The sequence below is a fragment of the Neolamprologus brichardi genome, chromosome 20, assembly GCF_056152115.1.
Source record: "Neolamprologus brichardi isolate AB-2024 chromosome 20, ASM5615211v1, whole genome shotgun sequence".
Taxonomy (NCBI): domain Eukaryota; kingdom Metazoa; phylum Chordata; class Actinopteri; order Cichliformes; family Cichlidae; genus Neolamprologus; species Neolamprologus brichardi.
In genome coordinates, this window is record NC_142123.1 from 22,550,710 (window position 1) to 22,564,560 (window position 13,851).

At 39.4% G+C, this 13,851-nt stretch overlaps 2 protein-coding genes and 1 pseudogene across 6 annotated transcripts in view; all 3 read right to left on the reverse strand.

Moving 5' to 3' along the window:
- LOC102791146 (cytosolic sulfotransferase 2-like) overlaps nt 1-13,851 on the reverse strand; it is a 58,527-nt pseudogene that overhangs the window by 27,687 nt on the left and 16,989 nt on the right. The window lies entirely within an intron of this gene.
- Nucleotides 4,210-8,556, reverse strand: LOC102799235 (cytosolic sulfotransferase 3-like). 4 transcript variants are annotated; one of them, XM_087833361.1, is made up of 9 exons: nt 8,449-8,556; nt 8,196-8,346; nt 6,642-6,780; nt 6,178-6,306; nt 5,981-6,081; nt 5,771-5,897; nt 5,585-5,682; nt 4,575-4,749; nt 4,210-4,469 (listed from the first exon to the last, which is right to left on the reverse strand). In XM_087833361.1, the coding sequence occupies exons 3-9, from the start codon at nt 6,778-6,780 to the stop codon at nt 4,357-4,359; spliced, it is 882 nt and encodes a 293-aa protein (XP_087689487.1). In that variant the 5' UTR covers nt 8,196-8,346; nt 8,449-8,556; the 3' UTR covers nt 4,210-4,356. The 4 variants fall into 4 exon arrangements, with proteins under 4 accessions (XP_087689487.1, XP_087689486.1, XP_087689489.1 ...); XM_087833360.1 differs by having other exon boundaries at nt 6,642-6,798; XM_087833363.1 differs by lacking the exon at nt 8,196-8,346.
- On the reverse strand, nt 9,888-13,146 carry LOC102799531 (cytosolic sulfotransferase 3-like). The gene is made up of 7 exons (XM_087834257.1): nt 13,008-13,146; nt 12,644-12,772; nt 12,188-12,288; nt 11,972-12,098; nt 11,783-11,880; nt 10,270-10,444; nt 9,888-10,002 (listed from the first exon to the last, which is right to left on the reverse strand). Exons 1-7 carry the CDS (start codon nt 13,144-13,146, stop codon nt 9,890-9,892), a joined length of 882 nt encoding a protein of 293 aa, XP_087690383.1. The 3' UTR covers nt 9,888-9,889.

The following is a 13,851-nucleotide window of genomic DNA, read 5'->3' on the forward strand; positions in this document are numbered from 1 at the left end:
ATGTCGGGACTATAACTGGTTAAGGAAGAGAGCTGGATGATGTGATGGAGAGAAGGAAGCTAGATACTGTGTGCACAGGAGACCAGATGGAATCAAGGCGAGGAGCACTGGAGGTGGATTCAAGCTGCTCTACCATGGTGTAGATAGGAAGAGAAATGGTGTAATGTTGAAGGAAGAGTACATGAATAGTGTTGCAGAGGAGAAGAAGAAAGTGTCAGACAGGATCATAAGTTTGAAGCTGGAAATTGAAGGCATGATGTTGAATGTTGTCAATGTGTATGCCTCACAGGCTGGATGATAGAAGAGAAAGAGGAATTCTGGAGTAAGCTGGATGACTAAGCTTGATAACTGGAGCAGACGTCAATGGATATGAAAGTGAAGGGAGCAGGTAAAGAGAATGACAGATGGTGGTGGATATTGTGAAAAGGAAGGAAATGGCTATGGTAAACACATATTTCAGGAAGAGGGAGGGACACGAGATGACATATAAGAGTGGTCACAGACTACATCGTAAGCAGAAGGCGAAATCTGAAAGAGAAAGCTGTCTGCAAGGTGGTGACAAGGATAATGTACAGTGGGGCAAAAAAGTATTTAGTCAGCCACCGATTGTGCAAGTTCCCCCACTTAAAATGATGACAGAGGTCAGTAATTTGCACCAGAGGTACACTTCAACTGTGAGAGACAGAATGTGAAAAAAAAAATCCATGAATTCACATGGTAGGATTTGTAAAGAATTTATTCGTAAATCAGGGTGGAAAATAAGTATTTGGTCAATAACAAAAATACAACTCAATACTTTGTAACATAACCTTTGTTGGCAATAACAGAGGTCAAACGTTTACTATAGGTCTTTACCAGGTTTGCACACACAGTAGCTGGTATTTTGGCCCATTCCTCCATGCAGATCTTCTCAAGAGCAGTGATGTTTTGGGGCTGTCGCCGAGCAACACGGACTTTCAACTCCCGCCACAGATTTTCTATGGGGTTGAGGTCTGGAGACTGGCTAGGCCACTCCAGGACTTTCAAATGCTTCTTACGGAGCCACTCCTTTGTTGCCCGGGCGGTGTGTTTTGGATCATTGTCATGTTGGAAGACCCAGCCTCGTTTCATCTTCAAAGTTCTCACTGATGGAAGGAGGTTTTGGCTCAAAATCTCACGATACTTGGCCCCATTCATTCTGTCCTTAACACGGATCAGTCGTCCTGTCCCCTTGGCAGAAAAACAGCCCCATAGCATGATGTTTCCACCCCCATGCTTCACAGTAGGTATGGTGTTCTTGGGATGCAACTCAGTATTCTTCTTCCTCCAAACACGACGAGTTGAGTTTATACCAAAAAGTTCTACTTTGGTTTCATCTGACCACATGACATTCTCCCAATCCTCTGCTGTATCATCCATGTGCTCTCTGGCAAACTTTAGACGGGCCTGGACATGCACTGGCTTCAGCAGCGGAACACGTCTGGCACTGCGGGATTTGATTCCCTGCCGTTGTAGTGTGTTACTGATGGTGACCTTTGTTACTTTGGTCCCAGCTCTCTGCAGGTCATTCACCAGGTCCCCCCGTGTGGTTCTGGGATCTTTGCTCACCGTTCTCATGATCATTTTGACCCCACGGGATGAGATCTTGCGTGGAGCCCCAGATCGAGGGAGATTATCAGTGGTCTTGTATGTCTTCCATTTTCTGATGATTGCTCCCACAGTTGATTTTTTCACACCAAGCTGCTTGCCTATTGTAGATTCACTCTTCCCAGTCTGGTGCAGGTCTACAATTCTTTTCCTGGTGTCCTTCGAAAGCTCTTTGGTCTTGGCCATGGCGGAGTTTGGAGTCTGACTGGTTGAGGCTGTGGACAGGTGTCTTTTATACAGATGATGAGGTCAAACAGGTGCCATTCATACAGGTAACGAGTGGGGGACAGAAAAGCTTCTTACAGAAGACGTTACAGGTCTGTGAGAGCCAGGGATTTTCCTTGTTTGAGGTGACCAAATACTTATTTTCCACCCTGATTTACGAATAAATTCTTTACAAATCCTACCATGTGAATTCATGGATTTTTTTTTTCACATTCTGTCTCTCACAGTTGAAGTGTACCTCTGGTGCAAATTACTGACCTCTGTCATCATTTTAAGTGGGGGAACTTGCACAATCGGTGGCTGACTAAATACTTTTTTGCCCCACTGTAGCTAGGCAGTACTGGATATGGAAATTAAGATAAGGAAGCAAGTGAAGGTCAGAGGCAAGGATGTTGAAGAAGAAGGAATGTTGTGCAGAGTTCAGGGAGGAGTTGAGACAGGCTCTGGGTAGTAGAGAAGAGTTATCACATAACTGGGAAAGTACAGCTGAAGTTTTAAGGACAGAAGAAAGAAGGCAAGGACAATTGGTGGAGGAATGAAGACGTTCAGGAAAGTATTCAAAGGTAGAGTTTAATGAAGCAAAAATGGGATAAGTATAGAGATGAAGAAAGTAGTCAGGAGTACTGGGAGGCTAAGTGTATGGTTAAGGTGAAAAAAAGGGGAGAGAGGTGACAAAGGAAAAGAAAGAGGCCTGTAGCGAGCTGTAAGTGAGACTGGACAGGCAAAGAGATTGAACTGGAAAGGATGTGCAGCGGGTTAGGTTGATTAAGGATAGAGATGGAAATGTGCTACTGAGTTAAGCTAGTGTGCTGAGAAGATGGAAGGAGGATTTTGAGGAGCTTCCAAAGGATAAGTCAGGAGGAAGTGAGGGCAGCCCTAAAAAGAATGAAAAGTGGAAAGGCCGGTGGTCCAGATGACATACCTGCGGAGGTGTGGAGAAGTCTCGGACTTTTTAATCAGATTGCTTAACAAATATCTTGGAGAATGAGAGTCACTTGAGGAATGGAGCAGAAGTGTACTGTACCACTTTTAAAGCACAAGGGTGATGTGCAGAGCTGTAGTAACTACAGAGAGATAAAGTTAATGAGTCATAGCATTAAGATATGTGAAATAACTGTAAATCTAAGTCAAGAACAGAGGAGATGATCAATGAGCAGCTATATGGCTTCATGCTGAGACAGCACGGCAGATGTTTCTCTTGAGGGTGTTGATAGAGAAGTGTAGAAAAACATGCAGAAGGACTTTCACTGTGTCTTTATGGATCTGGAGACAACATTTAATATGGTGCCAAGAGAGGAACTGTGGTACTGCATGAGAAAGTCAGGAGTGACAGAGAAGTATGTGACATTTATGAAGACATTGAGATAGTAGTGAGCAGTGGAGCTGGAGTGACAGTTAGGATTAAGGCAGGGGTGGGATTACATCAGGGATCAGCTCTCAGTCCCTTCTTGTTTGTAGTGGTCATGGGACTGAAAGCTGAACTGCTGACAGATGAGGTTAGATGTGAGTCTTCATGGACTATGATATGATCTGTAGGGAGAATAGGGAGGAGGTAGAAGAGAGCCTGGGGGAGGTGGAGGTATGCTCTGGAGAGAAGAGGAAATATAGTCAACAGAAGCAACCAGTAGAATACTGTGAATGAGAGGGATGAGCAAGTTTAAATACATGGGGTCAATCATCCAAGGGAAAGGATGGTATAAAGAGAGATGAAGAGTTTCACAGGTGATTTGTGACAGAAGGATAACAATAAGACTATGATGTATAGTTCGATGTTAGTGGCATTACAGAAAGAAGACTGGAGGCTGTGGTTGGTTAGAGAGGAAAAGCTGAGATTCTTTGGATATGTGCAGAGGAGGGATAGTGGATATGTTGGGCGGAGGATGTTGAATGTGAATCTGGACAGGGCAGGATGAAAAGAGGAAGACCACAGAGAAGATTCATGGATGTTGAGAAGGAGGACATTGCTACAGTTCTACTTCGTAGAAAGACAAAGCTTCGTCATAAGTTCACCGTATGTCTCGAGAGAAAGTTAAGCTCAATGGTTAAAGTTTAATTTCAGTCACAATCATTGTTAATGGTCTGATTTATGTCTATGAGCATAACATTGTGGATACATGGCCTCCACTAAGTCTTTATGTTATATAGTTGTATAGTTATGTTGATAAAATTAAAAATTTATTTCTTGACACAAATATCACATCAGAGCTCCATCATGCCCATCCATATTTCATAAAGACACAGTCTGTGTATTTCTTGTTCAGAGCCCTGTTCATATTAAAGAGTTTCATCATCAAAAGGTTGTGGCACAAGTAGAAGAGACATACTGGCGATTTTTTAAAATTCTTTATTATTCTGGTTAAACCTCAGTGTCAATGAATTGTTTTTCATTTTTTGTTATTTATATCCATCTGCATCACAGTGGAAGAAAATGACATAAATCAAGGATAACATTTGATTTTTCTTAACTTACATCAGATCAGAACTCCATCATGCCCAGCTGGGGCTTTAAATTTCAAATCTAAACTTTAAATCAGGATTCTTCATCTTCTTCTTGTAGTCTTCATCAAACTGCTCATTCTGGGCCACAGTGAAGTGGTTTTTCCAGTCACCAACTTTCCCTGGAGAAGGAGAACATTCAGAGTATTTGAATAACCTAATGATAAATGGAGCACACACTGATATAGATATAGAGAAAAAAAATGTTGCCCAGCAGGAAGTTGTACCTTTTCTCATGAAAGGAGACACCTTGTGGTTCAACTCTGGAATTGTAGTATAGTTGGTCATCTTGTTTTGTTTCATGCTGTCAAATGTCACACTGGCTCTGACTCTTTCCTTCTCTTCAGGTGATGGAGACAAACCAAGGAAGGAACACAGTCGGTCTATTTCTTGCTCAGAGTCCTGTTCACATTAAAATTAGATATGATTTTATTCTACCCTTTTGTGTTTCCTAAATTTCAGAACCTTTAGATTAACATGCAATAAATTAATTTACTTTATCTGTGGTTTAGTAATGTTGATAATAGATAAATACTCACTTGTAGCACATTCATAAATGTTTAAACTTTTGGTAATAAGTCTACAAGGTTTACAAGAAATCATTGATCCAATACAGTCCACACAGACGGTTAGCATCTCAGGCTAAAAACTGATATGTTGCCAGGAACACAAGAGGAAAAAATTTGCTGGCTGACTGGCCAGGTCCCACATTTTAGTGTGCATATGTGTATGCTGAGTGGGGATTTCCCCTTCACATAGCAGAGATGTTTGCTGGATGAGGATTTGGTGGAAAATATTGTGTTCTCTATTTGTTACTTATGCATCAAAAATGATTAAATTAACAAAATATATTGGACATGGTTTAGAGAAATTTTTGCAATCAGTGAATTTCAGAGATACCAAACATTACAAAGTCTGTTCACGAGTCATAGCTTTTTTTCTTTGTACACCCGTCTGCAGCTCTGGCTGGTTTTTCTTGCGCTGTGGAATTAAACTGCACACCAGCCAGTGCTTGAAGAACGAATAAAATACAGCCTGGTTTAAGAAATATTACCATGTATCATCAGAAAAATGTAGTAATTGGATTAGAATATTGATGCATGTCATTTTTAGACAGTATTTCTGAGTTGAACTGAGAGTTTGGTTTGGCATTTTAAGCATCTTCTAAAAGGTGTGTGATGATTAAACAAAGTGTTAGAGCTCAGTTGGAAATGGCACACATGTTAGCCCAGCTCACCTCAATCAAATCTTCATAGAACATGTAGTGGAGATTTGAATAACTTTGCTTCTTCTCCCACCAGCCGTTCACATGGTCATACCAGGATCCAAAAACCCCTGAAGCCACAGAACAATACACAAAGAAATGTTTGTACAGGAAATGAAATAGTGTGGTCTCTTTACTGTAAAACTACACTGAACTCACTCTTTCCCTCCATGAAACCCTGCAGATAGCTGCTCCAGTCTCCTGGTTCTGGCTGGATAAGGTTCATGCGGTCAAAGTGGAAATAGGACACTGCATTGTCCTTTGCATTGCGGCCCACATAGACCACCTACAGAAAAAGATAAAACTAATTTATGGTCTGGGAGTTTCATAAATCCCATATCTGTGTGGCTGTGGGTGTATATGCAAGACCTTGCAGCGCTGCTCCCAGAAGGACTTTGGTACAAACTGGATTGGTAGATGAGTTTTAATGAGACGAGGAGTGGTGGGAAGTTTGTCTGCCAGGTCGGCACCTGAATTATCAGGAGGATTAGATACCACAGGTTAATATAACTAAACATTGTAAATGTCTGATGTATTTTAAAGTGACAGTGGACACACGATTCAACCTGAAGGTAGAGGAGGTATGCAGATCTCCAGGAAGGGAACTCTGTCATGAACAGGGATGGATGTCTGACGGTCTGGACTCATGTTCCCAAAATACAGACGATCTAGGATGTAAGAGACCCATGTTGTTCCTGAAGTTGAAATGGACAAAAGGTTTTATGTTTAGCTGTAAACATACAGTGGCTTCCAAAATATTCAGTCCCCTTGAACTTTTCCACATTTTGTCACATTACAGCCACAAACATGAATCAATTTTATTGGAATTCCACGTGAAAGACCAACACAAAGTGGTGTACACGTGAGAAGTGGAACGAAAATCATACATGATTTCAAACATTTTTTACAAATAAATAACTGAAAAGTGGGGTGTGCGTACTCGGACATCAATGCAAAATTGTTTATGAACACACACACAAAAAAATACTATGATTACATAAGCTCCATACTCTTATATACAGATCAGTACCTGCTTTAGGGTAAGTTGCGATAAGAATATCATCTGGTCTTGCTTTGAAGTTCTGTACATTGTCCCAATTGTCAGTGAAGACGTTGGTCATGGAGACTCCATTGAAGTCAAACAGTTGTGGGCGAGGTGGCAGCTCCATCTGTGAGAATGATTTGCCCTTAAAATAAAAGTGTATGTCGTGTTTTCTCCAGTCCTTACTTGTGCAACAACATAAAGCTATGCTTAAAACATGTTTAACAACTGTGTAGGCTGACTTCTCCCCCCACAGATCAGAAGTGATATTTTTTAACTTCCATCGGTCTAGAAAACATGATGCTTTTTTGTTCCATAAGAGAGGCACTGGAAGTTTTAAAAAAAAAGGTCCTTGGGAACTGTCCACATTTAAAAAAAAACTGTTTGTGGGTCTTGGCTTGAAATAACAGATTATCTGCAAAAGTAAATCCTTAAATCTGTATTATTTTTAACGGCCAGCAGAGGGAGGTTTTTGGCAGAAAGTGGCACGATAGCACAGAAGTGTAAAAGAAAATCACTCTAATCATAATGTATGCCTTCATTTAACACTTTATGTTATAAATAAAATAAAAATTTAAACAGTATATGCTTCATGCTGTGGACTATTGACTGATTATCGTCATGCAGTGGCAGATGTAGCTCTAGCTTGTGACCTCAGGTTTTAAACATCAGAGGTGATGAACAAAATGCTAAACTGGAATTTTCATGTTAAAGGCACCTCTGATATACATTTAATGGCTGTGACTCAGTTTAAAGATCAGTTTAAGGATCAGAATCACATCCAGTTTCTCGTTTTAATAACAGATCTGATAATCTGATAAAGTGTAAATCCCCGTGTTAGAGTTTGCTAATCTAAGATTCTGGAGCTGCTGTCTCTGCTTGATCCTGCACCACTAATCAGCTCTACAGTAATTATACCTGTAAGTTCACCAACACCACCTTTGCCACTTTAACCTTTGTGACTGCAGTGTTACTGCTTTTTAGTTTTTATGTTTTTACTAGGACTGCTCCTGCTTGAGTCTGCCTCAGCCATCTGTTGGTTTACTCACGTGGTTTTGTGTTGCTTTAAACTAACTTAACATTATTTTGAAATTGTGAATATTGGGCATATTGACATGATGCAAGATGGTATAACGAGTCATCAGTAAAATTAAACTAGTAATTGCAATAAAAAAATCAGTAGTTAATGTAATAATAATTATTAATTGGCTGATGATTTGGGGGTTAAAAGAGATTTATAAAAATAATAAATAAATAATAAATAACAGCTTGCCATACAATCAGAGGTCAAAATACACACTGCAGCATTGGTAAAACTGAGAAACACAAGAATTACAACATTTTCCTTTCAGCTGTGTTCACCAACCACACTAAGCAAGACACATGGTGAAATTTAAAGAATAACTTAATTAATATTCAAATTAAATAAAAAAAAAGATAATAAACATTTATATTTATTTTCTTTTTTAAATAAATAACTTGTATACAAAGTAAAAACCACAGATTTATTGTTGGGAACTAAACATCATGAAGCTTGCTTACCTTCTTGCGTTACTCCTACTGACTGACATAATCTTGAAATTGTGAACAAGAGGCGTGACTCGCCGGTTTAACCATTAATTTCAGCAATGACTCAGACATATAGTGAGTGAGCATGAAGTTAGAAAAGTTTGATTTTTCTGGCCATTTACGCCTAATAAAAAAAAAAAAAAGCACCACAGTTTTAAAAGATACACATCTTTCAGTCTAGCATGTTTTGTTCTAGTGAATATTACTTGATGTACAACACACTCACCAAGCTGAGTATTTCTGTACTGCGGTTGGGTCTGGATCTTCCAGAAGAAAGAAATCTGTTTGTTGCACAACGTTCACTTTAACACACTGCACAACTTCCTTAGATGTGTGTCTGTGAGTATTACTGTTCAAACATGAACACAATAGTATACAGTGAGATCAGACCAAAGAAAAAAGCAACCAAACCTGTATAAGTGCACAGGTCTTATGAAAGGCGACACACTCTGGTTCATTGTTTGGAAGGTGGAGTAGTCGGTCATTTTGTTTTGATTTATATTGTCAAAGGTCACACCGGCTCTGGCTGTTTTCTTTTTCTTCAGCTTATGGAGACAAACCAAGGAAGGAACACAGTCGGCCTATTCTTTGGCCACAGTCCCGTTTACATTGAAAAGTTTCAGCATCAGCCTTGTTTTGAAGAAGTGCAACAGAGGTTTTCATTATATTTTAAAAGGCTGTATGTAATTATTCTGAACATCCCAACATAACAATAAGAAGATGAGAAGATTGAGAGTGCTAGCCAAAATAAAGTGTAAACTCTTTTCGACTTCTTTTGCTTGATTCATACCAGGTCTGTGTGTTGTGTCTGTATTTACAACTCTATTTACCATATACCTTTTTATTCTTTATTTGTTACTGAATGGTTATGTAGTATTTAGTTGTTGTTTTTTAATAGTGAAGTTAAGGGCAGATGTCCTTAACTTCACCTTCACCACACGAGCCAATAGTCTGGGTCATGTTTGGACTCTCCTGGTACTCTAGCTTCCTCCCACATTCCAAAGACATGCTAAATATGTTGTGGATGTGAAGATGAATGGTTATTTGTCTCCCTATGTTACCCTCTATGATGACTATTATCTGTGTGTGCAAGTGCAACAACAGCCAAATGAATGTCAGTTAAATTGTGGTTAATTCTGGTGATCCATACATGTATTTTTATTTATTTGTTGGGACATGCACACATCTGTTCAATGCTCCATCGTGCCTAGCTGAGCCTTTTAATGCCAAACCCAGTAGTATAAAGTCAGATAAACCAGGTTAAATCAGTTAATTCAATGCTATCAGCAAAAATCACAAACAGTTTTGGTTATTTTGTTGCACAAAACATTAAACACACTACTGAACAGCGTGCTAGCCAAGGATAATAACAATAACAGACATTTTTGCGTCTCTTTGAATACAATCAAAATGGGAGCATATCAAATAAGAAAATCAAATCAATTTAAGTTAATACGTTATTTGGCACCATGGTGGTGTGTTGGTTAGCACTGTTGCTTCACCCTATGATAGCTGAGATAGGCTCGACAGCCCTGAACTGGATAAGCGGAAAAGCATTGTAATATAGGAATACTAATACTACAATAGGGATACTAATTAATCTGTCTCAACACTTTGTTTATCCTCAACTAGTTAACTTCAGAGCTTCATCACGCTCAGCCAGGGCTCTAAATTTTACAGCGAAACTTTAGATCAGAATTCTTCATCTTCTTCTTGTAGTCTTCATCAAACTGCTCATTCTGAGCCACAGTGAAGTGGTTCTTCCAGTCACCAACTTTCCCTGGAGAAAGAGAACATTCAGAGTATTTGATCAATCCCACAGTCATACTTGTCCTGTACGCTCACGCTCCACGACACACCCACCTAACACTCCTTGTGTGTGTGTGTGTGTGTGTGTGGCTGGGGCTGGCACCACAGTTCATTCAGATCACAGTTCTGATCACAAAAGCTGCCAGACGGGACAGGGTGTAAAAAAAAGTGTATTTGATCAGCACTACTGGACTGAGCAAATACTGAGAAACAAATGTTGCCCAGCAGGCAGTTGTACCTTTTCTCATGAAAGGAGACACCTCTTGGTTCATCACAGGAACTGTGGAATAGTTGGTCATCTTGTTTTGTTTCATGCTGTCAAACGTCACACTGGCTCTGACTCTTTCCTTCTCTTCAACTGAAGGAGACAAACCAAGGAAGGAACACAGTCGGTCTATTTCTTTTTCATAGTCCTGTTAACATCAATATTGAAAATATGAATAAGTTTAGAAGGGACAGTTCACTCCAACATGAAATGTATGTTTTTTTCTTCTTCTGCTCTCTAGTGCTATTTATTCATAGCACTAAGGAAAACATAAATTGACATGTGAAAACACATTTTAGTTGTCTGTGTCTTTGTTCATTCTCTGTGAATTTTCAATTTAAAGACGTCAGACCATTCTTTGTATTTTATTTATTATTATTAAACCTCGTATCTGAGGTTTTCTTTTTTTGCAGTTTATGCATCAGAAACAATTCAACGAGCTACAGTTTTCAGACATAACCCAATCTTTGCCAAATCAAATATGCAGATTTTCAAAATTAAGATTTCCATACCAAACAGGTCAGGGGCTGGGTTAACAATAAACGCCTATCGATTGGTTAGGCGGGCTTTTAAGGATAGAGACAGAAATGTATTAACAAGAGGAGAATATGCTGAGTTAATGAATGAAGAGAAGAGAGGAAGGAGATTGGATTGAGGACTTATAGTGAATCAGGACATGCAGAAGAAGTAGTGCATCTATGAAGTGGATGAAGAGTGGAAAGGCAGGTGGTCCAGATGACGTACCTGTGGAGGTATGGAGATGTCAACGAGAGAGAGGAGTGGACTTTTTAATGAAATTGTTTAACATCTTGGAGAGTGAGAGTTGCCTGAGAAATGGAGAAGATGTGTTTTCAAGAACAAGGGGGATATACAGAGCTGTGGTAACTACAGAGGGATAAAGTTAATGATCCATAGCATGAACATATGGGAAAGAGTGACTGAAGCTAGATTAAGAAGAGAGGTGGCGATCACCGAGCAGCAGTGAGAGCAGCAGACAGAGCACTACAGATGTAATGTTTGCTTGGAGAGTGTTAATGTAGAAGTGTAGAGAAGGTCAAAACTAGTTGCTCTGTATCTTTGTGGATGTGGAGAAGGCATATGTGGGAGACAAGAGAGGTCTGTGGTACTCTATGAGGAATTCAGGGGAGGCACAGTAGTTTGTGAGGGTGGTGCACAACATTTATGAGGACAGTAAGTCGGTCAGTAGGTGTGACAAATAGGTTCAAGATGCAAATTATTTCAGGGACTGACTTTGTGCCACTTTTTGTTTGCAATGGATGACACAGTGGATCATCTCCCCTATCCCTAGCATCCTCCTCTATCATACACACATGTCCTCTTTTACTAAATCCATGAATACTCTTTGTGGTTTTCATATTTTCCTCCTGCCTGGCAGCCTCATGTTTAACATCCTTTGTTATATGATAATTTGAAATATTAAGATCTCTGTCAAAAATGGCACACATGTTAGCCAAATTTACTGTACCTCAATCAAATCTTCATAGAACATGTAGTGAAAATTTGAATGAGTTTGCTTCTTCTCCCACCAGCCATTCACATGGTCATACCACGATCCAAAAACCTCTGCAGACACAGAACAACACACAAAGGAATGTTGAAACAGTAAATGTGATAATATTTTTTGTCCTTAACTCTAAAAGTAAATTAAACTCACTCTTTCCCGCCATGAAGTCCTGCAGGAAGGTGCTCCAGTCTCCTGGTTCTGGCATGCCACCGTTCATGCGTTCAAAGTGAAAATAGGACACTGCATTGTCTTTTGCATTGCGGGCCACATAGACCACCTACAAAAAGAGGAAACGCTGAACTATACTCTGTGGGTTTCATAAATCCCATGTCTCTATGACTACAGGTATGTGTGCACAGCTTTTACCCTGCAGCACTGCTCCCAGAAGGACTTTGGTACAAACTGGACTGGTAGATGAGTTTTAATGAGACGAGGAGTGGTGGGAAGTTTGTCTGCCAAATCGGTACCTGAGTAAGGTAGAGATAAGAAGGAACCGTTTGCAACAGAACATGCAAAGATAGATTTCTTTATATACCACAGATCAACAAAATTAATTGCCCAAACATTGTGTTTTTAAGGTGCTATGACTAACTTAACAGATTTACACACCAATAAAACTGCCAGAAGCATCACAAAGCTATTGAACAAGGCTGTATTTGTAGTTGTAACTATTTGTAACCTGATTCAGAATGTTTTTTGAATATCCTTTTGACTAAACAGTTCTAATGACAAATAAGTACACCAAAGTGAAATTAGGACATGGACCTTTTGGTTCTGGTCTAATACAAATATGGCTAATTGAAGGTGGTCACAAGATTCAACCTGAAGGTAGAAAAGGTACGTAGAGCTCCAGAAAGGGCACTCTGTCATAAAGAGGGATGGATGTCTGACGGTCTGGACCCATGTGCCCAAAATACAGAAGATCTATGATGTAAGAGACCCATGTGGTTCCTGGGTGCGAAACAGATAAATGCATATTGTTTGGTGTGATATCAGCACATGATGATATAAGCCCCATAATCCAAATGAACACAGTCAGATAGCATCCTTATAGTGTCTTTTAGCCAATGCACACTGTAAAGTCTGAAGCCTATAAACTTGCACGTTAACATTACAATGGGAAAACATTATTTAAAAAGCACTAACAATTTTATAACCTAAGTAAGTAAGTAAGTAACTAACAAACCTGCTTTAGGGTACGTAGCAATAAGAATATCGTCTGGTCTTGCTTTGAAGTTCTGTACGTTGTCCCAGTTGTCAGTGAAAGCATTGGTCATGGAGACTCCATGGAAGTCAAACAGTTGTGGCCGATGTAGCACCTCCATCTGTAAGAATAACTTGTTTTTTCATGTTTTCCCCATCCTTCTGCTACTTAAGTTAATAAGTTATGTTTTGCAACCTCTGGTTTTTAAAACCAGAGTTGATGACTATGCTGAAACTAGAAGTTTCATCGGGACTCTTTTGGTCACACACTGTTGTAGCTCATCTGTGATTTAAAGTCAAGGAAGAATCCAGGTGCTTGATTTGGTTTCTTCTTTTAATAAGAGATCTGATGAAGGTCTGCATTAATCTATTAATTCAACATTCTGGAGTTGCTGTCTCTGCTTTTTGTTTGGTTGTTGTTTCCAGGTTTAGTGGAGACGATTTGTTCCTGCACTACTAATAAGTCCTACTGAAATTATATCTCTAACTTACCATCATCACCTTTGCCAGTTTAACCTTTGTAACTGTAGTGTTTTCTTTTTTATGAGAGCATTTATGTTTTTACTATTCACTTTCTGATTGCAGTTTGGACCTTGTCTGTCTGGATTCTGCCTGAGCTTTGTGTTGCTCACCTTGTTTTTTTGTTTGTTGTACTAGCTTAATAAAACTCTGAATAATATTAACATTGCTCTGTGAATATCGGTCATGTTAGTCACAAAGAGGTTCAGTCAAGTAAGTGCAAAAACAGTCAGCTGACAGTACAATAATTATAAATAATACGGTGAACATTTTCAGCTTTACTGTTTTTTACAGAGAGGAGGAGAGAC

What these genes read in the sequence shown, in the direction of transcription:
- LOC102799531 (XM_087834257.1), bottom strand. Translation starts at nt 13,146, where the DNA reads ATGGAGGTGCTACATCGGCCACAACTGTTTGACTTCCATGGAGTCTCC. An exon ending in TGCTACGTACCCTAAAGCAG is followed by an intron (nt 12,773 to 13,007) that starts GTTTGTTAGTTA and finishes TTTCGCACCCAG; the next exon opens with GAACCACATGGGTCTCTTAC. An exon ending in GGACTTCATGGCGGGAAAGA is followed by an intron (nt 11,881 to 11,971) that starts GTGAGTTTAATT and finishes CTGTGTCTGCAG; the next exon opens with AGGTTTTTGGATCGTGGTAT.
- LOC102799235 (XM_087833363.1), bottom strand. Translation starts at nt 6,780, where the DNA reads ATGGAGCTGCCACCTCGCCCACAACTGTTTGACTTCAATGGAGTCTCC. An exon ending in TCTATGAAGATTTGATTGAG is followed by an intron (nt 4,750 to 5,584) that starts GTGAGCTGGGCT and finishes TAATGTGAACAG; the next exon opens with GACTCTGAGCAAGAAATAGA. An exon ending in GTCTCCTTTCATGAGAAAAG is followed by an intron (nt 4,470 to 4,574) that starts GTACAACTTCCT and finishes CTCCTTCTCCAG; the next exon opens with GGAAAGTTGGTGACTGGAAA.